The 22,751-nt window shown below is 45.2% G+C and overlaps 2 protein-coding genes across 5 annotated transcripts in view; both read right to left on the bottom strand.

The window, feature by feature from the left end:
- Window positions 1–375: 375 nt before the first annotated feature.
- Window positions 376–12,627, bottom strand: LOC148224401 (uncharacterized). The gene is made up of 4 exons (XM_088162773.1): window positions 12,584–12,627; window positions 11,227–11,481; window positions 6,749–6,843; window positions 376–1,487 (listed from the first exon to the last, which is right to left on the bottom strand). Exons 1-4 carry the CDS (start codon window positions 12,625–12,627, stop codon window positions 1,411–1,413), a joined length of 471 nt encoding a protein of 156 aa, XP_088018899.1. The 3' UTR covers window positions 376–1,410.
- Window positions 12,628–19,518: 6,891 nt separating this feature from the next.
- The window catches only part of WASF1 (WASP family member 1), an 86,908-nt gene continuing 83,675 nt past the window's right edge, over window positions 19,519–22,751 (bottom strand). For all 4 annotated transcript variants that reach the window (XM_014879293.2, XM_088161914.1, XM_088161912.1 and 1 more), the window contains exons 8-9: window positions 21,900–22,537; window positions 19,519–20,435 (exon numbers count right to left, since the gene is read on the bottom strand). In XM_014879293.2, coding sequence (XP_014734779.2) covers window positions 20,278–20,435; window positions 21,900–22,537 — 796 coding nt within the window. In that variant the 3' untranslated portion in view covers window positions 19,519–20,277. The remainder of the gene's footprint in view (window positions 20,436–21,899; window positions 22,538–22,751) is intronic.

The raw sequence follows: 22,751 nt of genomic DNA, 5'->3' as shown, positions 1-22,751 counted from the left end.
GTTACAAAAAAGTTACCATTTTGAGACAAGCCTCAGCTCCAATCTTCATTAGAAACTAATGGCTCATTACCAACCTTGAAAATCTTACAGGACTTGCAATGCCTTGCAAGACCAAATCCCAGTTATTTGGCTTGCTTAAAGTACTTCTCACTGTGATGAGCTCCCTTGTTTCAGCAGGAGCAATTACAGAATGAAGAGAAGAGCTCTGGTGAGGAAGACCTGGTTGGGAGCCAGTCAGGGCTGAAAGCCCCACACACTGCTTGATTTTCTGTGGGGTTTCTGCCCAAATCAGCAGTAAAACAGTGGAAAAGAGACTGACTCTGCAGGCTGCTTTGTATGAGTCACCGTATATTAAAAAGCCAGCTGGATTCAAAATCACAGGTCAAACAAAACCTCTTTATTTAGCTAAGCAAACAAAAGGACAAAACACTTTTAAACCTGAAAAGTGAGTCTGTACATATTTTTATCAATGTAATGATCCACAGGTACTAAGTAACACCCGACAAAGCACTAGAACCTCTAATCTCCATTCTGCCTCTCTCCCTTTAAAAAGGATACATTTTTATAACGAGGTAAAAATAATTTCTGATATTGCAGCATTTCAGCTAACTGTTGTAGCAGTCATTATTAAAAGAAAAAGAAATATAAAGGGAAATAAACAAAAATGTTTTCTCCTTCTTACTGCTTTATGAGATGTGTGACTTGGAAAGAGCGACCAAGCAGGTGAGATTCAGCTCTGCATGGAGGATGAGCACATCTGGATCTCACCTTAAGCCTTGCTGGGTTTGCTTGTTTGGGGGACAATCTGTGTTGTGAGGTGTCTCCCCATCACCTGATCCTCCTTGAGCGAGCTCCTCCCTTGAAAGCTCACAGAAAGCAGCTCCCGGACTGCTGCATTTTGCTCAGGAGTGCCTCACAAAACTCCCCTGGGTAGAAAACCACTATACCTTTCCCTGCCCTCTTGATGCTTAAGCTCTTTCCTCTGACTACAGAAGGCTCTCCCAGGGACAGCATTCCCCCAGTGGCAGTTCCATTTATTGAGGGCAGTAACTCCAGTGTCCTGGAAATATCCCAGCTGCTACTGGGGCAGCTGGAGAAGGGCGAGCGCTGACTCAGTGCTGACAGCAGAGGTGGCAGCGGAGGCAGGTCTGCTCGTGTCAGCTCTGCCTGCTGCAAAGAAGTGACAGAAGGCAGCGAGAGGTGAAACAATGGTCAGGTCTCTGTGAAGGCTCCACGTGTTGCAGCAAAGCTTCACAGTGAAGGGCGTTTTCCAGCAGATTCTCACCCTTTTTATAAAATGAATTTACTTTGTTGTCATCACAATACAAGTGGTGGGAGAGAAAGAGCAAAAGAAAAGATGAATGTGACTGTATCTGCTTAGGGAAAAGGTGCAGTGCTTCACAGTATGACTCATGGCATAGGAACAGCTTCTCCAGCAGGTAGCTCGAATTCATCAGCTGGCTGTGGTGTTCCCTTCCAGCAGTGGTCTGGGGCCACACACAAGACAAGAGACAAAAAATATTTCTTTACTGCAGCATTGAGTTATCCTCAATCCTAGACCTCCTGAGCTGAAAACTGCAAGTGCAGGCAGATCTCTCGAGCTGCCCAAACTACCATTCATCCAGCAAAGGGAGTCCACATTCAACTTTTGTCCTGCCTTTGAACACAATTAAACTTCTAACTGCAAACCCAGACTTGGCAGTCACCTACAAAACAACACCTTTTCCATCCCCTGCTGGTGTTCTGTGCCCCTGACACAAGGTGCTGGAGTAGAACATCTTTGCACTGTCCCTTGCACCTTCCTCTGTGGCACAGGCTCTCTCTCCACCTGAGTGGAGTCATAGCCATACAATAGCACATTTTTAAGGACATGTCAGCACTTTAAATAATAAGATGCTTAAGAAAATAATTAGGAAAAGGATTTAAGCACCCGTACTCCTAAAGGTGGGGCTTTCGGCAGTGTGGGTTGCTGAGTGGACATGCAAGTCCTGAATCAATCAGCTGCCCTGTGCCTTTATCCTCTGTGCCCTTACAGCCAGGCAGCAGCTCGTCCACAGAGTGCTTTGCCCAAGAAACACCAGCAGCCTGGAAGTTGCCTCTTCCCACTACACTTGGTGGGGAATGAGGTGTCTGTACACATGGTGTTTTCCACATGGCCTCGTTTGCTAGGAAGGAAAGCACAGGAATATCACATAGGATAAGAATTATCCAGCTTTTCTGTCTCTGAGCTGTCCAACATTTCCACACACTTAATTCACTCCAGCAGGGAAAGGGGCTGAGCCCAGGACACGCAGATGGGGGTGTTTTTATGCAATGGAGGTTGATCAGCACTGTTGGGAACACTTGCTTCTCCAGCAGGGATAAACTGCTTGCTATGCTTCAGGCACAGAAGATGGATGGGGTCAGGAGGAGGCAAATTGACTGTTGGGGAAGGAAAGAAATTCTGAACTGGGTGAACATTTTAAAGTTTTGGTTCTTTTTTTTTCATGCTACTCGCTGTCTAGCTCCTGGCTGCTTTAAAACAATGTTGTTTTTTCACAGATTTTCTCCAAGCAACCTGCTTGCTGTGCAGTTGTTTCATTTTGCAGCTTAATTGAAAGACTGAGATTTTTTAGGAAAGAATGGAAAAAGAGTTTTGAAAATTGAACTTGAACCTTCTGTCCTTCTTGAGATAAGACACACTTTGTGTGGATCACTGCTCATTTTATCACCACCAAGAAGATGTTATGCATATTCATAATTATATTTAAAACCAAAGCAGAAGGAGTGGTTCTAGAAATATACTACAAGAGGTAGATTGTCTAAATAAAGGTTTCGTTTCCTATGAAATGTAATTAGATCTATGACACTCTTTGAATGACTGAATTATATTTTTTTAATCAGCATCTTTGCATCACAGAGAGATAATGTGATTGTATACCTGCAGGCAGATATAATTTGTCACTTCTAGTTGTTGCTGCTTTTTATAGAAAGAAGTACATCTAGGTAATATTATGATGCTGTCAAAAGAAATCTGTTTTGATGGAAAATAAATGTGTCAGTTAATACGGGGATCATGCTGCCTTCCAATATCAGTCTGACTTTTGATACTGTGGCCAATTTTTGTTGGTAAGTGGGAAGCTGGTTTTCCTTAAGAGTTTACCTGATTTTCCCAAGCAGGAATGTATTTTGTTTTAAACTTCATTTTGCAGGGGCAAATAAGGAAAATGAGAGACAAATAATTTAAGGCTTCCCTCTTTCTGTTCTTGCTGTTCTACAAATGTCTCAAAGGAAAGAATAGATTGTATTGAATTACGCTGCTGAAATAAATGCCTCAGAAAACTTTTTGCAGGGAGAGTTTGGGAATGGAGTGTGATCTGTGCACCGAGCATAAGCCCAAGACTTTGAGTGGCTCCCTTACTTGGACGTGGCTGAAGATGGACTCCTTCATCCCAGGGCTCTCAGCTTCTCGTGGCAGCCAAAGGCCATCACGTGGGAGACAGGAATTTGCAGAGCAGCCCATTGTGTAAGGTCTCGCTTGTAACACTGGAACAGTGAGCTCTAAGAGTAATCAGATACTGCCTATTCATGAACAAGAACAGCTAATTGCATTCTTTTTATTTTGAATGGAATTGGGAAGATTAGAACACTTTGCTGTATCTGCTGTCACAGCGTTAGTTCCACGTGAGGTGTTTGTGGGAAATAAAGATTGCAGAGCCCCAGGACTCTCCCAGCCATGCTGAGGTAAATACCCTGCTGCTGTCTTGTCTGCTGAAATCACGGCTACGTTAGCAGCATGCGGCTCTGGCTGTGTCAACCAGAACATTTTCATCTTTCATAAGACATTTTTAGAAGTTAGAATAGGCTCTGTCTCTGCCTTCATTGTTATTAAAACTAGGATCTTTTGCCTAACCGTAGAGATCATTGTATTGGTCAGATCCATAAAAGCATCCCAATAATACCCTCCCATCCTTCATGCTTCATCTGAAATGAGCACTTGTTACTTTACCTGAGCAGACAGAAACACATTGGATATGTCTGATACTTGACCTGGCAATGCCAGTTCATCTTCTCTCTAATGCAGACAGCAGAACAGGTTTACTGCCCAACCATTTGCCCAGCCCATTTCTCTGACAAACTTTGTGGCTGTTCCCTCCTCTCCAGTGATTCCCCAGTGCTTCAGCCGTGCTGAGCAGGGCACGAGCCCCCTGACACCTCCTCCCCATTTTATCCCTGCCACAAACCAAGGAGTGTGTTGGTAGCACTCGGTGCTGAGGGGGCTCCCCACTTCTCATGGGTACAGCACACCACTGGACAGTGCAAGGCCTGGAAGGTGTTTGATACTGCTCTGTGCAGTTATAGGTGAAAGCTGGATGCCTGTGTGGAAACCTGTGCTTTGTAATCCTCCTCCTTTTCTGCAGGGCAGAAAATGATGATATGGGAAGATGAGGTAGCAGTGAAATTGCCTGAGAGCTACCAAAGAACAACAGAAAAGTCTTTTTCCTCCTGGAAAAAGCTATCTGCTTACAATACACAGATAGGATGTCTGCCTTCTCTTCCCATTTTGGGAACATCCATATGCTTCTGTTATTCCTATTTATCTGTCTTCTTCCCCTGACACTCCCTTCACGTCTCTTTCTTCCCCAAAGGTGGTCTTTCCTTCTCTCTCCCTGAAGGTGCTGTGACAATGGCATGATTCCTGCTCTTGGCATGAGCTGCCCTTCCCCAAACATGTCTGCACTTCCTTTTCTTTTCAGATGGCATTTCTGCTGCTCCCCTCAGAGGGCTTTCACATGTGAGGAGTTGGGTGGATTTTATCTTTCTTTCTACGAGTTCTCTCCCTCAGACTGCTCCAAGGGAAACAGTGTTACTTCTTTGCTGCTTTTGCTCTTGCTGCATCTGGGGAAATCATAAATAATGAAGATCTGTGGGCCAGTCTAGCAGAGAGGCAAGCAAAAATGACTGCATCTATCAGAGCTGCGACTCACTTGTCTCACAGTGCTCCTTAGAAGCACCTCTAAGTGACTGGTGGACTTTATTCCCTGCTTTTTGAAAGTCACCTAGCACCAGAGGTGAAAAGACACAGCAGGAATGGCATTTTTCAGAACAGCCAGTGTATTACACTCCTAAAGGCTTCAGAGTAAGCACTGAAGGCTTAGACTGCCTCACCACTATGTGCTGTTTTATGGCCAGGATAATTCTGAAGGGCCTGTCATGCCATTGGGCTTCCTGAAGGACATCTTCAAGACCTGTCTTTGGGGTGCAATAGGCAGGGTAATGCCCTGTGGTTCATTTTTTTTGTACCAGGGTAGGACCATAACAGGTAAATGTGGGTGTAACAATGTAGTTCCACTGACAGAGCCCAGCCACTATGCAGGCACACTCAAATTGGCCTAAAAGCACCCCACAGCTGCTTTTACACATATCAGAGAGGTCAATCAGACCCTTTGGTGGAGGTGAACACTCTCACTCTGCAGCAGGTGCCTCATCTGGCTTCTGCTGGTGGCTCCCATTTGATCTGGACACACAAGCCTGGCTACCCCTGAGAGCAGGAAACAGAGGGGAGGGATCAAAACAGGCAAGATGGGGAGAGCAGCCAAACTCAGGGGATCTACAGCTGCCAGCTCCACCACAAGACCCTCTGTGACTCCCTCAGGGACGAGGGTGTCTTTTCTCTCCTAGCTGGGTCACACAAGCCCCAAGTCTGGGGCAGGTGGTGGTGCTGGGCTGCTTGGAAACCTTCCTCCCCACTCTGCTGCCTCTCAGAGAAGCTCCAGTCATGGTCTGGAGTTAGCAGGCATTTTTAATCTCAAACTGAGACTGAGAAATACACATTTATGTCCTTGAACATATCATCCACAGGCAGTAAAAATATCTTTTAAACAACCTAAGGCAGCTTTTACATCATCTTGCCTTTCTCTCCATTCCCAAATGCCTTAATATGATGTTTATAACTTTGTCTGTCCTGGTATCACCTCTCTTTGCTTCCACACAGAGGCTGTTCCTGCTTCTTAAGATTACTCTCAGGTGGCCTCCCTTTAAAATGTATAACCCTATATAAATCCATAGCAACAATTTCTCGGCTGTTCCAGCTCCTGGGGCTATCGATTGGCTGTGCTGTGCTCGCTGTGCTGTGGTGAGCCAGGTCCATAGCCCCGCTTCACCCCAGCACAGGCGAGACGAGAGCTGGTGCTCGGCTTCCCATCGAGCTGTGCTTCCCAAGAGCTGCTTGCACACCTCATCCATCACTGAGTTGTTGTCTTTCTGCAAGTTTCGTTATGCCATCACCCAACTTTTGAAAATGTTTCTTTGTAGAGAGAGCGAAACTCTCTATGGTTTATGTTATTGTTTCTGGTTTTAATTGCTAAGGTGTTACCTGAAGCTGATAGAGGCAGCATGACTGAGGAATCTGCAGAGCCTGGGAGCCTTATTATTGCTCGTCTGTGCCTTGTTTGTGTTTATTTTTCTTTCTACAAATAAGACAGCTGCTTTGTGAAAATATCTTTCACAGCTACAGTGAAGGAAGAAAGCCTGACACAGCCCCCTCTTCTTGTGTGTAACCTCTCAAAAGGTTACAAAAGGTAACCTCTCCACAAGGGAGGAGAGCTTCATTTGGCCGAAATTGCTGTGTGAAGCCCCCCGAGAGTGCTCACTGGGGGTGTGCTGCCAGAGAGAGAGGATGCACTGAGTCACAGGTGTCTCTCTCACCCCAAGTGTGATTCAATTTTCTCATAAATGACTTGGGTGATGGAGCAGGGACAATACTTACTCAGTGGGCAGCTGTCAGACATCAGGGAAGGGCTGCAGTTACCCCAGAGGATTGACTTGGTATTCAACATGATCTTATCAAATCTGAAAGCAATTCTGAAAAAAAACCAACAAAAGACATTTTTTTAGAGGCAAGTACAGCAAGCCAGTGGGAAATGAGCAGTGGAAATCCAGATGGGGAGTGAACAGCCATGTAGCAAACACAAGGAGGAGTATCATGAGCTGAGCTTGGTCAACAGCTTCTCCTCACCATTTGTGAGGGATCAGGGGAACTCCTCCAGTATGTGAAAGCTGCTGTAAAAGAGAGAAGAAATCTTGTGCAACTAAAATCCATGGTTTGTAGAATGATGAGCTTAAACAGCAGCAAGGAAGAGTCAGACTCGACAGTGGAAAAGTGCCAGAAACAAAGGAGCACTGGAACAATCTGTGTAGGGAGGTTATGGAAACCTCTCAAAGTGAGGTGCAAAGATCCATCAGAAGCAGCACGGAGAGAATGATTCTGTCTCCAGAGAGAGGGACAGGCTGAGTAAACTTGTGTGGTCTCTACCTCAGTTATTTTAGTTTGTCACTGTTGGAGCCACGTGTGCTTCTTTAATTTGCAGTTTGAGTAGCAGGCAGTCAGGTGCTACAAATGCCACAGTTCTCTGCCTTCTCTTCAGTCTAGACTTTGTGATTACTTTCCAATTCATACAATGTCTAGACAGCAGAATGGAGCCCACGGAACCAGAAATGATTATGAAGAAATATGGCAGGCTTTCCCCCCAAAACATTTCCTTCAGAGTGTCAGCATCTTCTCAATCAAGCATTGAATTAAGCAACTCTGAGCTTGCCTGTGCATGTGTATATATACATCTTTTAAAATCAGCTTTTCTTTCATTGGACTTCTTTTTATGCAAGCCCATTGCCAGGAGAGAGTGCTACAAATCATCCCTCAGCACAGGAGGTGTTTTGGTACACTTCCTTTAATTACTGCTCCCAGCTGACCTCCAGGATTTAAAGAGAAATGCCTGGAGTCTCAGGACACCTATACCTGCAGGTACCAGTCAAAGCATCCTATTTCATTGAGATACCATGAAAAAATATTACAGATTAAATCATCTTTCCTCTTAGCTAAAGCTGAGTTTGGAAACTGATGCCAAAAAAATAACAGTCTAGGAAAAGTGTCTCAGGTAAAGTGTTTTCTATGGAAATGTTCTTTGTTCCAGGTTACCTATAAACGATGTGAGGGCAGGGTTACTGAATCACTGCAAGCTTCTAATACCAGACTGCCAGCCCCAGACCTGAGCCCTTCTCATTTTTATGGTGAGAGAGACTGCTTGCTGGAGACCCCCAGTGAGCAGGGGTTGGTGCTGCCCAAAATACCAGGGGGTGGAAGAAAATCTCCTTGAGACACTCATGTCTGTAGTATGCACCCTGTAGCATTCTAGAGACTAAAATAAGTTATAACAATGTAGGTAAACAAACGGGGTTAAATTCTGGTCCATGTCATTAGGACACAGACAATTATAATTAATGGTAGCTGACAGACTTAGTGGTGTCTTACAGCAGAACTAAGGTAAGTGTGCAGGTGCATATGTGCACAGGCCAATGGCTGCAACCTCAGAGGACAGACCTAATGGCTTTGACAGAAAGGTCAGGATAGGAAGGTCCTTAAGAGATCACCCAGTTTCTATCCTGCTCAGGACGTTCAAGGAACCTATGGAAAATAGCAGAAAATAATGCCATCCCTCTGACAGACTTTGGCCAGGCTTTGCTGAGAAAGCTGGAGTAAAGCAAAGTGTCTTCTTGAAAGTCAGTCCTCATAATTGCCAAACAACTTCACCAACTTCTACAGCTGGTAAATAAAAGCAAATAAGGGAATCAATAAGTAATAATATAGCAGATAAGCTGACAAGTGAGAAGCTGCATGTGTTCATATGGGACAGATCACATCAGACAAAATCAATAGCTGCCTTTGTCAAAGGTATAGGCTTGGTGACAGCAGCAGACATTTATCTAAATTACAGTAACTTTCTACCAAGAACCTTGTATAAAACCTGGAGGAAGAAATCCGTTCCGGCAATCATGCTGCTGAGTTTGAATTAGTCAAACTTGGTTAGATTAAAAAAAAAAAAGACAAGAATTCAATTTTCTGGACTCACTCAGGGATGTTGACAGGACAGAATAAGGATCAGAGTCCAGATACTGTCCAACATCCATAAAGCTGTAGGGTCACCCTGTGCAGAAATCTACTTATTCACTACCATAAGTAATAGGTGCCTGAAAACCCATATGGCTTTTAAAATCTGTGTTACAGAGCAAGTTCACTAACCATTGGTCTTTCGTTTTTGGCAGTGCACACCTGGAACACTCTGTCTCTCTATTCTCTCCGCTGAACACACCCAGGGCTGCTGGTAACCACCTTTAAAATGGTTGTAGCAAAACACACAGGAGACATGTGGGATCCACTGCTGAATAAAATATTACCCTTCTTGATATCCTCTCAGAGCATTTACTTTTGTGTGAACATCAGGTTAATACAGACATTTAGTATAGCCATGTGACTGCAATAAGAGTCAATATTGTATTATAGTTGGTTCTTCGTGTCGGTTTTGCCTTAAGGAGAAGGGGAGACATTACAGCATTTTCTTTCTGTTCAATTAAAAAACCTTCCTGTAAGGAAGGTATCTGACACAGCAATAGGTGCAGTCATCAGCAATAGGAAATCTCTAATCTGCAGATAACTAGCCAAAAGAAAACTAATAGTTTAGCCATCATCATTGGCCTCATTTATTGTGGCCTGTAAAAGGAAAATCTCTTGAACAAGCTGCCAAAATCACGGACACTGATACCTCAATATCTGGTCACTAATAAAGGTGCAGCTCCACTGTTTGCACAAAAACCTCGGGGGTCAGTTACTTCATTTAAAGTGGCTCAGGGGTTGTTTGCCTTGCCAGCCAAATTTATTTTGAGTAGTCTGGCCCTTTGGCTGAAGCTGCACTGGCTCAAGCCACAGCTCAGCCCTGCTCCACTTGTCCAGGGTCACTGAAAGGAGCAGGACAGGCACAAACCACCCCCCCCACACACATGGGTGCTCTTGTGAGGCAGCAGGCTCTGAATTTATACACATTGACTGATTTCTTTTGTGAAACGCTTGTTCTGCTGGCTCCACATGGAGAAGCACCTCTGTGAGCCATTCTCCACGGATGAGCAGCTTTCCTTGGATGGAGGTCAGGACTTGTGCTGTGAACATGAGACACAGAGGTCTTAGTGTCGTCCTTGCCTTCCTTCTCTTCTTCCCAGCGGTGGAAAGAGTCACTCTGTGCAGGTTGCTCCTCCCCAGATCTGGATGTGCACTGGGAGAGGATTGCTGCAGCCCAGGGATGCTCCTGCATTGGGCTGCCTGCTGTAAAGGAAGGTGTTGCAGGAACTTTCTGCAAACAAAGGGATATATTCTGGAACCAGCTGTGTCCCATTGGCAGAAATGATACACACACTTCCAAGAGACCACCTAGGCTCTGAAGCACTGTGGATTCTTTGGAAAAGAGAACTCAGGGTTTATCCAAAGTCATCTGGGTGCTTTTTTTAAAGAGAGCTCTCAAACTTCCTTGGAATTGATCTGCGGTCTGCAGGAGCCCAAACCTGGCACATCGAGAGCAAGGAAATGCTTTGGGGTTTAGGAGCACTTTGTGCAGCTGATAGGACATGGGCTGGTTGAAAACCACCCAGAGGAGCAATAGCTCTGCATCAGGGAGGAGCAGAGAGGCATTGCTCCTGCATCGGGCTGCCTGCTCTAAAGGGAGGTGTTGCAAAGCTCTTGCTGCAGGAACCAGCCCAGATGTTTTTACTGTTTTCCTGTGGTTTATGGCCTTCCTACTGCTTGAGGAGACCAGGATGGTGGGGCTGTAACCCCTGCCTCCACCCTCTGGAGCGGGTGTGGGTCTGGTTGATGTGCTGAGCCCACTGCAGGTCCCTCCTCAGGGGAGTCCCCTGGGCTTGTGTCCCTCGTGGTGCACAGCTGCTCCCAGAGCGGCAGCAGTGCCATCTCTCCTCCGAGGCCACCAGAGGAGAAGGATTTCTCAATCACTCTGGGGGCTCTCCCAGGGCTCCTGCAGGACTTTTACCCCGGTGAGCAGGAGGCTGGGGAGATCCCTACCACAATCCCCATGCCCTTGAGCATGGTCATGCTGCTTCCTATGGTGACACGGGTGAGTGTCACCTGGTGAGTGTCACACCTGGGAGGGCTTTGCTTTGATGCCCCTTCTCGCTGGGACTGGAGTGACAGGCAAAGCTCAGGACTCTGGGATGTTGCTCCGGGTGCTGCAGGTGGTTTGCTGCCTTTTTGCTGCCTCTCTTAGAATAAAGAAATAAAGAAGGAAAGGGGGGGGGGGGGGGGTTGAGAAGGAAAGCAAAAAGAGATAAAAGGGGAGAGCTATAAAAGCAACACGCAGCAGATGGAAAATATGGCATAGTTGGAAAATACGACAAAAGGATTCAAACCTGCCGTTTTCTCTGGAGCAGAGCACGTGGCTGGGCAAGGGGCTGCTGTCCCCCCGGGCAGGGCTCGGCGCAGCGGTGAAATGCTGCCACCTCCCGATGCGCATCCCCGCAGCCCGCTCCTCCCGGCGGGAATCCGGGGCTTTTTTGGGTGCCCGTGAAACGCCGACATCCAGGAGATTTTCGGCACGGCCTGAAGTTGTTTGTGCTAAGCCCCGGGGGCTTAGCTCGGCGATAAAGCAAAACCGCACACACCGTCTCCAGGCACAAACAGCACAAAAAGGGAAACGTCAGCTGCATCCTAATTTGTAGTGGTTCTTCAGACGTTATCTGATCGTGGGTGCTAGTGAAACAGCAGAGGGAAAAGCAGCCTTTCCATAGCAAACAGCCAAAAGGAAAATATTTCACTTTAAATAGTATTTTTTTCATTGTAATTACCATTTAATTATTATTCTTGCACTGAAATAAGAGAAATGAGAGGGCAAATGTGGTGATGAATAGCTCTTACTGGTCAGCATAAAGGGGCATGTAGCTTCTAAAGGCATTTGACCTGAAAAGGGAGAATGGAAATTTAAGCATTCCAAAGGGTGGCCATCCTGCACAGGCAGATTAAATTCTACTGGTGGATCCAGCTGCCCAAAACAGAAAGGTTGAAACACACTCGTAGGCATTATGGCAGGAATGAGAACCACTTCTGAAGACACTGTCCCTTCGGTGGGTTTCTGCATTGCAGCGTGCAGGGCACAGAGTCAGGATGTTTCATCTGCTGAAGCACTTTGGAACAGCCAAGGATACACTTCTGCATTCAGAAAGGAACTCTTTACTAGTGAGGGGGATAATATAGACTCGGGGACAGTGGTAATGTGGATTTAGGACAAAGGTTAAAAGGCTTTAAAGACTTTAAAGTGAAAGGGTAGACTAGATATAAGGAAGAAATTTTCCACTGTGAGGGAGGTGAGGCACTGGAAGAGGTTGCCCAGAGGAACTGTGGATGCCTCATCCCTGGCAGTGTCCAAGGTCAGGTTGGATGGGACCTTGAGCAATCTGGTCAAGGTGTTCCTGCCCATGACAGAGGGTTGGAACTAGATGATCTCTAAGGTTCCTTTCAACCCTAACCACTCTTGTTCTATTATTCTATGAAGGAACCCTATTGCCCTGTATTTGGGCCAGGGGAGCCATCATGGCTGGTACTGACCAAGAGGACAGGGTGCTTTTCTGAAGGCTCCCAGAGGGATGTTGGTGGTGCCAATCCTTCATCCCAGAGCCTAGATTTGGCCCTGCACCGAGTCGTGATGAGGCCAGAGCTCACACAGGCTGCAAGTGCCAGCCAATCCTGACGGATTCAACAGGTGCTACTCACCCCTGCTCCTCGGCACTGACACCCCCAGAGGTGCAGGCAGGCATGCCTGACACAGAGTACTGTCTTTTGGGCTGGCAATTACAGAGCTTTCCCTCTGTCTCCCTTTTATCTATTAGATGAAGTGCTGGCAGCTGAAAGCATGTGCTTTCCCAGCTGGCACATGTGCTGAAGTGGCTGCAGACAAACGCACCCAGGCACTACAGAGCACCCAGCCATGCTCCTGAGCCTGCTCTGACACAGGGTGATATTTTTGATGCAAAATCCAGCACTTGCTTTTTACTTAAAAGGATGTAGCTATGTATTTTGAGAATAAATGCAGTATGCAATCAGCACACTGCCCTGGGCACCGTGGGACAGAAGAAGCTTCCCAGTCAGGGAGGCAGCCAGAGGCAGCAGGAGCAGGATCTCGCTCCCCATCTCTCCATTGCAGAGAGAACATGGTCTGAAATTTTGCTCCAGCAATGCTAAGAATAATATGTGAGATCAAAAGGCTAGTTTCATCCCTGGGGATTGCAAGTCCGCTGAAGGCTTGCTGTAGGAAGTAAGAGAAAAGCTGTTTTGGAAAGGCAGAAGTGTCTGAGAAGCAGTGGTGATGCTCTGCTCTATTTTTGGATAGCTTTGTTGTCAAAAGCAGCAGTTTGCTAACCAGCTTCTGATGCCTTAAAACATAGTGCTAGTTAAAACTGAAGGTTTGCAAGGGCCTGATTGTTACACTGAATTGGAAGAAATGTTTTTAGGCACATATTGAGCACAAATGAATTGATTAATCCTCTCATCTCCACCTGATGAACAGGGGTGAAAGACACCTTCAGGCCTGCTGTTGCCCCAGTAAAACCAGCCCTAAGCACAGGTCAGGGTGGCAATCTCGGGAACGTGAGCTGGGTGCTGAAGAGCAGCACAGAAGTGGCTGCATCTGAGGATGGATGCAAGCACAGCTCTCTGCTGGCTCCTTCCCACCACTGTCCTGGTCTGTGCAGAGCTCTGCTTCCTTTCATGTAATCAACAAATTAGATTCTGTAATTTGCCTTACAAACAAGACTCTCATATGCTCACTGCCTTTTTTTTTTTTTTTTGAGAGGTTTAGCAAGCAAACAGTGGGAGACCAAAGAATTAAAGCCATAAAGTAATCTGCATATAATCAGTAATTACCATGAATCAAACCCTCTTTCAGTTCAGCTGGTTATTATTTCCCTGATAATGTAATTCCCTGCACTGACAAAACTAGGAAATACTCATTTTCACCAGAACAGCAAATAATTTCCTGCTGTGCCTATAATACTGTATCGTGCAATTTAGTGACCATATAAATCCAGCTAATGAAATTTATGGAGAATATGAAGACTACTAAAAACAGACTTAAAACCTGAAGAAGTAATTGCTCCCATGTGTGTTGAGAGGGGATGATATTTTGCCAGCAGACTCTGCTAAACACTTCTCACGGGTGTCACTGACTGGCCAACGCTGGGAGCTGATGTGGCTGACAGCAGGGAGCTCCAAGCAGGAATTGTGAAGTCTGAATGAGGGGTGATGGGCATGTGGGGCTGCAGCCATGAGAGCCCCTTCACCTTGCCCTTGTGGCATCTTCTCAGGCCTTGTGGCAGAGGCCACAGTGGCCACTGCTGGGGTAGAGCTTCAGTACACATCTTCTGAAAAATGCCTTCTGGTTTCAAGGGATGTGAAGTCAGCATTGTGGCTTCTATGGGGATAGGGCTGGCTGTACCCTTACTTGCAGGTTCTTCAGGAGAAGCTCACATCCTGGGATTTTGCAAGCTGCAGAGGTGGAAAGTCAGTGGAAAACTTCAAAACCCAAGGAGGCATCAAAGCCCGGCCTTAAAATTTCTGTGATTTAGGGTGGTAACTTTTCCATGTGACTTTAGACCTCCATCAGAGAAATCTACAGAGAGTTGCAGGAGCTATCTGGGAAGCTCCCATATATTTGGCTGCTCCCAGAGCTGGGCTCTCTCTGCTGTGGGAACAGGGACTGAATTGCTCTTTCTACTCTGATTCATCCAAAGATAATCATTGGCACTGAAACTTCCCCTGGCAGGTGCTGGTGCCCAGGTATCGTGCAGAGAACAAAGTATGCAGAAGCAAAGGAGTTATCCTAATGTTTTCTTCTAATTAACCACAGCTGAATTACCGTCAGGATTCCTACTGACCAGCAAAGGATGCTGGCTTGTGGGGAGCACCTGTCCTGTTTGGGAGCATTGCTAACTTCTCTGTGCTTTTAAAACCCACAAGAGTCATCCTTAATCTGGGGTGCAATGGTGGGGGACAGCCCCTTGACCAGGCTGCTTGATGGCCTCCTACATCCCTGCATGGGGCTGTGTGTCCTGCTGGTGATCCTTACAAGCTGCTTTTGGCTTTGCCAAAATGCAACTGGGAAAAATCCAGCCTCCAGCATTTGCTTGGCATGAAGGGGAATTTCTAAACTACACCAGCATGCCAAGACTCGGGCTGTGAGCTGCTTTCTCACAAGGTTAGAAGTCTCAGGCAGTTTCTGGAGTTATTTCTGGCTGATACTTAAGTGCAAAATCAAGCTGTGATAATATGACACTGAGCATGGATCTTGCTCCAGGAGGCACTGGGGTGGGTTGAGAAAGAGACCTGCTCTGAGATTTTAAAACTCTGGTGAAGGAAATGCCTTGCAGAGGAGTAGAAGTGGCTAAAACACAATGGAAGATCTCATGAAAGGGAGGTATTTTTTCAGCTTTATTGGAGTGATACTGCTGAGAAACTGTGTGAAAATATCACAAGTTTTTCAATAAAGAACACTGACATTAAAGGCATTGAAATGGGGGAGGTGGGAAATGAAAACGACCTGTCTGTAGGGGGCACTCAGCTGTCTTGTGTTTGAAAGTGAAGCCATCGAACCATCAGATAAAGAAACGTAAGAAGGGGAATACGCAGCCCCGTTTGGTGAGACATGCTTGATGACTTCTCTGGTCTGTACCCAGACACTTCCAGTTGCCAAAAGGAAGGTAGCTAGAGCAATTGCTCAGAGCCTGCAAATATGGTAACAATAAGAATTTAGAAGAAATGGGATGGATGCAATTTTCTTTAGAGGCTGTTACTGATGCTGCTGTCAAAGGCTGCTGGCAGCTGAGGAACATGAGCGATGACTAATGAGGCAGAACCCATTCTCCAGGCACAGGAACTAGCAGGGGGGAAAGCCTCGCTGTATCTGTTCTGTACCCCGGTGCCCATTTCCTGAGGTTTGTCCATGTGTCCTCTTCTAGCAGCAGCTGGGATGGGGATGAGATCCCATCCCCTGCCTTCTCCTCCAGAGCTGGCTGGCCGTGTGCTGCCAGGCATTCATTAAACCCTCAGAACTGACAGCCAAGTCACTCTCTCATGGGAGCGCTCCCTGCACGCATGCTGGCAAAAAGCGAGTCCCCGAGTTGCCAGGAACCTGCTTTTTATACACTTAAACCCGACCCAGCTCATTAGGGCTGAACGAGGGAAGGGAGATGGAGGGAACTCGCATCTGCCGAGGGCTGGTGATGCACTCAAAAAGCAGTTTGGGAATCAGGGACGTCTCCCAGCTGCAGCCACAAAAAGTGCGTGAAAAGTCTCCCATGGGCAGACTACCACCCCAGAGAATGGTTCTAGTGTGAAGAGTAGTCAGGAGGGGAAAGGAGAGAGGACAATAGGCAGAGGCTCCAAAATGGGAGATCACTTGTTGCTGCCCCTGGTCTCCGGCTGTGATTCCTCTCCTGGTCTTTAATGTCCCCACTTGCAAAAGAGAAACGGGGAGAGTAAAACTAATTCTGGCCTGTGGCTGAGGAGACAAAGCGGACACTTGATGGAGCTCGAGTCGAATTTCTGTCAGATCTTTTGCTGATGCAGCCCTGTGCGGCAGAGCCTGCTGGCTCCGCGTCTCCTCCTGGATCCGCTGTGGTTTGTGGCAATGCCGGGTTTCGGGCTCTGGCTGCTGCCTAACCCTGCACTGCTGTGAGTGCTCTGCTGCGAGCTGCACCCGCCTGCCAAGCACCACGTCCTGAACCCCCTCTGCATGGGGATCCACGGGCTGGATATGAGATACGCCACTGAGATATGGCAGAGTCTGTTCCCATCTTCATCCTGCCAGCAGACAAAGGCGCACAGCCTCCAGGTAAATCCCGTGGGGATGTGCTTCAGGGGTGCCAGCTGCATCCAAGCCAAGACGGTCCCATTATCCTGAAGAGTCTGTGCAATGCCTTGGGGACTGCAGGTACCTGTTGGCACACTCGGATCCCAGGGCACCTTTTGGGGAACGTTGTCTGTGCATCCATCAGACAGGCAATGGTGTATCAGTGTCCACCTAAATGCTGAGGAGTGCACTCCTGTGTAACACGCAGAAATAACAATTTTATCAATTAAAGGTCTTTCAATATGCCTCCTGCTTTCAAAATCCCAATTTACTGGAAGATAACATAATCCCTTAATACTATGCAGTATGTAATGGTTACTGCTCATATCACACCACTAAAAAAACAACAGCAAAAAACAACACACCAGAATTATGTCTCTTTTTAATTTTTGCTTCTTCAGTCCTTGTTCTCTTCCATTTACTGATTTGTTTTTGGTTTGTCCATGATAGCTGCATTGTTACTGTTTTATCGTTTGATAAAACCCCCGAGTGACCAATTCAGCACCTCCCTAGTTGTTTGCCACCAAGCAGATTTTGTTTCTTCTATGCACTTTAGTGTTCCTTTGGCCCCCTCCCGCCAATTCTCAGTATGAGAGGTAGATAATTTTTAACTGTCCCAGATTACAGTTTGAGAAAAGGGTGAAAACAAAGGTTTCTCTTCAATTACACGGAACATTACTGACACATTATATTTGTGTCAGACTTCAAGTCTTGGTTTTAACCAGCGGCTGCAAATGTATAGAGGTAAACAACAGCCTCTGTAAACAGTTCAATACAAAAGACTTGATTTAGTACCTTACAAGACAAAGCAATCAATAATCTATTACACATCTAATCACAGGCATGAAGAGCCCAGCAGCCCTCTGCACAGCATTCCACCAAACCAGAAAGGCGGCTGGAGACCACAGTAAGAGGGACACAAATCACCGAGATTGCAAATGCATGGCTCAGAGTTGATCTACAAACACAAATATTCAAATTCAACAATCACCTCCTGCTACTAGTGAATCATGCTATTGCTATCTGGAGACGAGTTGCTATGGCAGAAAGCTGTAGCAGTGGCAGAAGGCCAAGAATCCTGCCTTTGAAATGTTAACTGAATTTAACTCTTGACTTTTCACAGGCAAGGTTCATTATTTTGTGTGACTGTGTCATATTAAATAAGTGCTTTGTCTGCCCTGTGTACCAGCTCGGAAGGGATATTATTAATCAGCAGGACAGCAAAACAGGTCAATAACAACCATATGTCATAACGATGTTTTTTTTATACCTTCAAGTCTGCTGTGTGATAGCTGCAGTTATATAAGGGCAGTTTTTTGCTTTAATTTCTTCCTTTTTTCTTTACTTTATGTAAGTTATATCCAGTTCACAGTTCCTGGACACGCTCAGAATACACCCACCAATGAAGGCATGATGGTGAGATGCTCTAATTTGAACAGTTACAGCCTGGGTACAGAAATGCTGCTGCTTCATTTAAATGATATGCCTTCTGTAATGTCCACCAGAAAAATCAGGAGTTTATAGAGAATTGAGCAAGGAACAGGTATAAATATCAGATGAAATGTAATTTTGTGAATGGCAGAACTAATTACAGATGAAATTCAGGGACAAGCTCTTCTTTCAGCTGTCTGGAGTGCAGATCTGGGTTCCTGGTTAAAGGGGAGCTACAGCTGCATACAACACACACTTTGCTTTATGACCTCAACTCTTTACAGCTGCATCAATAAGATTTCACATTTAGTTCCTGGACAAGTTAGTTACGTTTGGTGAGTTAGGATTACTGAGATCCAAGGAAACACCATTAAATATTCATGCAGCAGTGCCTCTGACATCCTTTCTTTACCATTACAATGAGGGGTTAAGGACACGCACTTCGGAAGTCTGAAGGAGAACAACAGAACAAAACAGATGGTGTTACTGTGAAGCAACTATCAGAGAGAACAGGGCACAGAGATCTGCAGCAGTAGTTGCAATGATGCAGATTCACAAATTGTGACAATATCTTTTCTTCCGCAAAACCAATAAAGGTGCTACTGTTGCAGTTGAAAAAGTCTTGAGTAGAGCAGGTCTTGTGCAAATTTACAGCCGAAGCTGAGATGGTGACAGTGAAGCTGCAAGGGTTGCTGTACTCTATTCCTACCCCAGTCTACACCTCAGGAGTTTTGCCTAGTTCCAAGAGAAGGCTAACAACCACATGTCCCTGCAAACTGGTTTGTAACACACAGAACATTTAATACTCCACTTTTAGAAATCTCATTTTGACTTCCAAGACTTATTTTCCTCTATATAGTATTCCATCTTCCAGGAACGTGATCACAGGATAAGAGAGCTCTTGCACTCTCATGCTTCCCTTCTCAACAGGCTTTTGACTATGTGCTCAGACTTGAAGGAGTTATTCCAGGGAAGAGAAACACAAAAGCTGTGCAAAACATGCACTACACTGCCAGATAGCACTTTAAGAAGTTATCTTTCATCAACCATGATTTTAACTGCTGCATCTCCTCAAGATACACTGATGGTAAAGTACATTTTTTTTTTTAAGAAAACAACCCTAAAGCAAATTAGCCACAAGTTCCCAATTCTGTATTTGTATTTTTTTAAGCTAAGATCATGATATGATTTCAGCTGGGCTTTTTTTTCCCAGTAGATGTGCATATAGATATCATTTAGTGATAGTCTCTTGTTAGATCAGGTGCAAAATATTTACTGTACGTTTGTACACCACAAATTAAATACCTGAAATCCAAGGATCTCTCACGTATACCAGTGAAAAGCAGGCTTCATTGAAAGAGCAACACTCAGAAACATTTAAAATGAACCATTTATTAAATCAAACTGTTATTTTAACAGTTACATAAGTTACACAGCATGTTTAGGTCAAAAGATCTCACAAGGAAAAAAAAAAAGACTTTAAACTTTTATTATGCAGGCAAAAATAGTACCACACAATATGTACCTGGGAGGGAAGAAGGGAAGGGGAATCTCTAAACATTCAAATAAGGCCATAATTATTTAAAAACAACAATAAAACAATAATAAACCCCCCCCCCGAAGATCCATTTGCTTTTCAGTGTGTTCAGTGCTGCTAACTATATGTACTTTTAGTGTACAGGTGTGATCGAGGCAGTGATATTTTGATAGCTAGGTTTAATGTTTTAAAACACTATCAGAAGTGGAATAAGGCTCATTAGTACATACAGCTGCCCTTGGAATGTCAATCTCAGTTGCCTTCATCAACTTAAAATTCACAAAGTGCACAGTTAAGATATGCCAAAAAATTGAAACTGCTACTCTACCAACAGCTGCCCATGCTTAATACTTAGTGGTCTATTGGAACAAAGTATGTTCTCTCAAAAGAGATGTGTAAGAAAAGCCACTGTAAAACATTTAGTTTTGAAGATGCACTAGGAGCTCTTTGTAAACTGAAAAGTAGAAAAACATGGATTAATTATGTTAAGAAAAGAATACAAAAAACACTAGAAATGACCATCAAACTTTCAAAGAACAAGCACCACAATGGACATTAGCATTCGATTTTGCAGTGTACAGCAATGTAATAGTTTTACTCTAGCCAATCTACTTCATCAAATTCTGAATCATCTTCTGAATCACTGTATTCCACAGCAATGCGACGGGAGAGGATAGTGGCAACATCATTCTCAATGCGCTCGTGCTTAGCTTCTTGTTCCCGCTGCTCTTCCACTTTGCGGAGCTGAATACCTGCAGAATCAGATCACAAACATGTCACTCGCCTCCTTCACCAGCCTAAATGTATTTAGCTCATGATTCACAAAATGCTTTGCAAGCAAAAACAAAGACACAAGATGCTGTCCTGCTCAGGTAGAAATTTTGTCAAAGCTTTTAAAGAGCAGAGTGTCAAATTGCAGTGGCAGACAAGATCTTGAGTCTTTCTGCTGTAATATCCTGGTTCTGATTTCCCATTCAAATACATTTTTAGTACCACTGTAAGTGATTAAGCCGTTTTGCTATTTGCATTTCCAAACGTTTTCTAGACTCTCTATTCTTAATTCCAATGAAAGCTTATAGCTATCTGAGTATGCTAACAAGACAGGACCTCTTGTAACCCTGTTTTTTATCGTGTAATGATTTGGTTTGGGATGAAGTATTACTTGGAGATCAAAGCTGTGGTAACATGAGCCTTTGTTTCTTGGGCATGACTCGGTCAAAAGTGTTTTCAGCAATGACCTGCTGGTTATACCAGCAGGCTCTATTTTCTCATTTTTGCTGACATTCTCTACACATGTTCACGCACCCCTGTTGTCCTCAACTACTGTCCGCATTTCTTTAGACTTTAATGATGTTATCAATTCATGTGCATAGAGACACGCAAGAATATTTCAAATTAGTGCTATAGTCTATCTGTTGATATTACAGTACCATACAGATTCTGTGCTTTGCTGCATGTGCATGGGAAGAGAAGAAGAATGTAGGACTTGAAATATTTGAGAGATCTTAATTACTGAAAGACACCCCGCTGTCAAACAGCAGCACACACAGTGCAGCAGGGATTTTCCTGGCCATGGGCATCATAAGCAGAAAGGTACAGCTTATGGTACACCCAGCTCCTCATGAGATCATCAAGAAAACATTGCCCTGCAGCTCTGCCCTTCCCTTGCACTCTGCCATGGGCACCTTGCAATGCAAGGGCTGCTCCACTGCTGCGCTGTGTCCAGATCAGATACTTAATAGCTTGAAGTCTTCAGCAATGATTTTTGAACATCACTTGTATCTTGTTGTAATACAGTGACAGATGATCAAAATTCCAATGCCAATTGATCTGTTTTGCTTTTATCTAACAGTTTGTGAAAACCAATGTTTTTGTCTTCTACAGAATCTGTAGATGATCAGAAATAGCTACATTTGCAGGTAAACAGAAATGGAAAGATAATCTCCACAGATCATCTACAAACACATGTACTTTTTTCTGTAATCTAACTTCCACAGAGAACCAGTTTTGCCATCCAAACTAAACATCTGATAAGTGCAATTACAATTGAAAAAAAACTTGTCAATGCATACACTGTAGAGGATAGAAAACAGAAACAGACCTAAGATGCATTCCTCTAACTTCTTACACATGTGAAATATTCCATCTCTCAAAGGTCACGTGTATTTAGCAGGTTTCTGAGATTGTTCTTTTAGCTGCTTAATAGCCAATGTTACCTTTCCGTATGGCTTCCAGCAGAACGCTTCTAGCATCACTGATCACAGGGAGAGTCGAAGGATGACGTTTGGGCTCAGGAGCAGGAATCACTTGGGATGGTGGAGATGGAGGCATTATGGGTGCGTGAGGGCCGGGGACAATGGTTGTGGGAGGAGGGTGCAGAACAGGAGGAGCGTGAGAAAGGTTTGCAACTGTGACAGGGGAGGAGGGTCGAATGCCAGGAGGTGGCAGGGGAGGAGGTGGGGGTGGTGGAGGAAGTCCCTGTACTTCAGCTTGTGGAGGAACTGGGTGAACAGGTACAGCTTCACACACCTGGGCAGCTCTAGTGACAGGGGGAGAGGGCTGTGCGAGGGGAGGAGCAACTGGAGGTGGAGCTGGATGCAGAACTCCAGGAGCTATCTGGAGAGGAGCTGGTGGAGGTGGCACAGCTGGGGCCTGCAGAGCAGCTGTGGGAGGGGGCGGTGGGGGTGGGACTGGGGGCGGAGGGGTGGAAGTCATTGCAGCTCTTAACGATGAAGTCGACAAAGCAGATGGGAGAGGTGGTGGTGGTGGAGGAGGAGGAGTGGGGCTCACAAACACCGGTGTTCTGCCTGTTGCTGGTGACTGAGGACGATTTTCTACCAAGCCAGGAGTAGAACTGCAACATCCAATAACAGAACAAAGTTATTAGAGCTAGAGAGTGGAAAAAAAAGTTATAGATTCACTTCTGTAGCTTAAGAACATTGAAACCTGGGCATTAAAGAGCATTATGTACTATGATGATTTCAGGGTGTTTGTCCATACCTCATAAACAAGGAAGTCTAATTTTCAGTATGGAGCACGCATCAGGTTTCCAAAAGACCTCTGCTCAA

This window comes from Sturnus vulgaris, chromosome 3 (assembly GCF_052056855.1).
Source record: "Sturnus vulgaris isolate bStuVul1 chromosome 3, bStuVul1.hap1, whole genome shotgun sequence".
Taxonomy (NCBI): Eukaryota; Metazoa; Chordata; class Aves; order Passeriformes; family Sturnidae; genus Sturnus; species Sturnus vulgaris.
The sequence above is the reverse complement of the archived record's forward strand: the minus strand, read 5'-3'. Positions and strand labels throughout refer to the sequence as shown.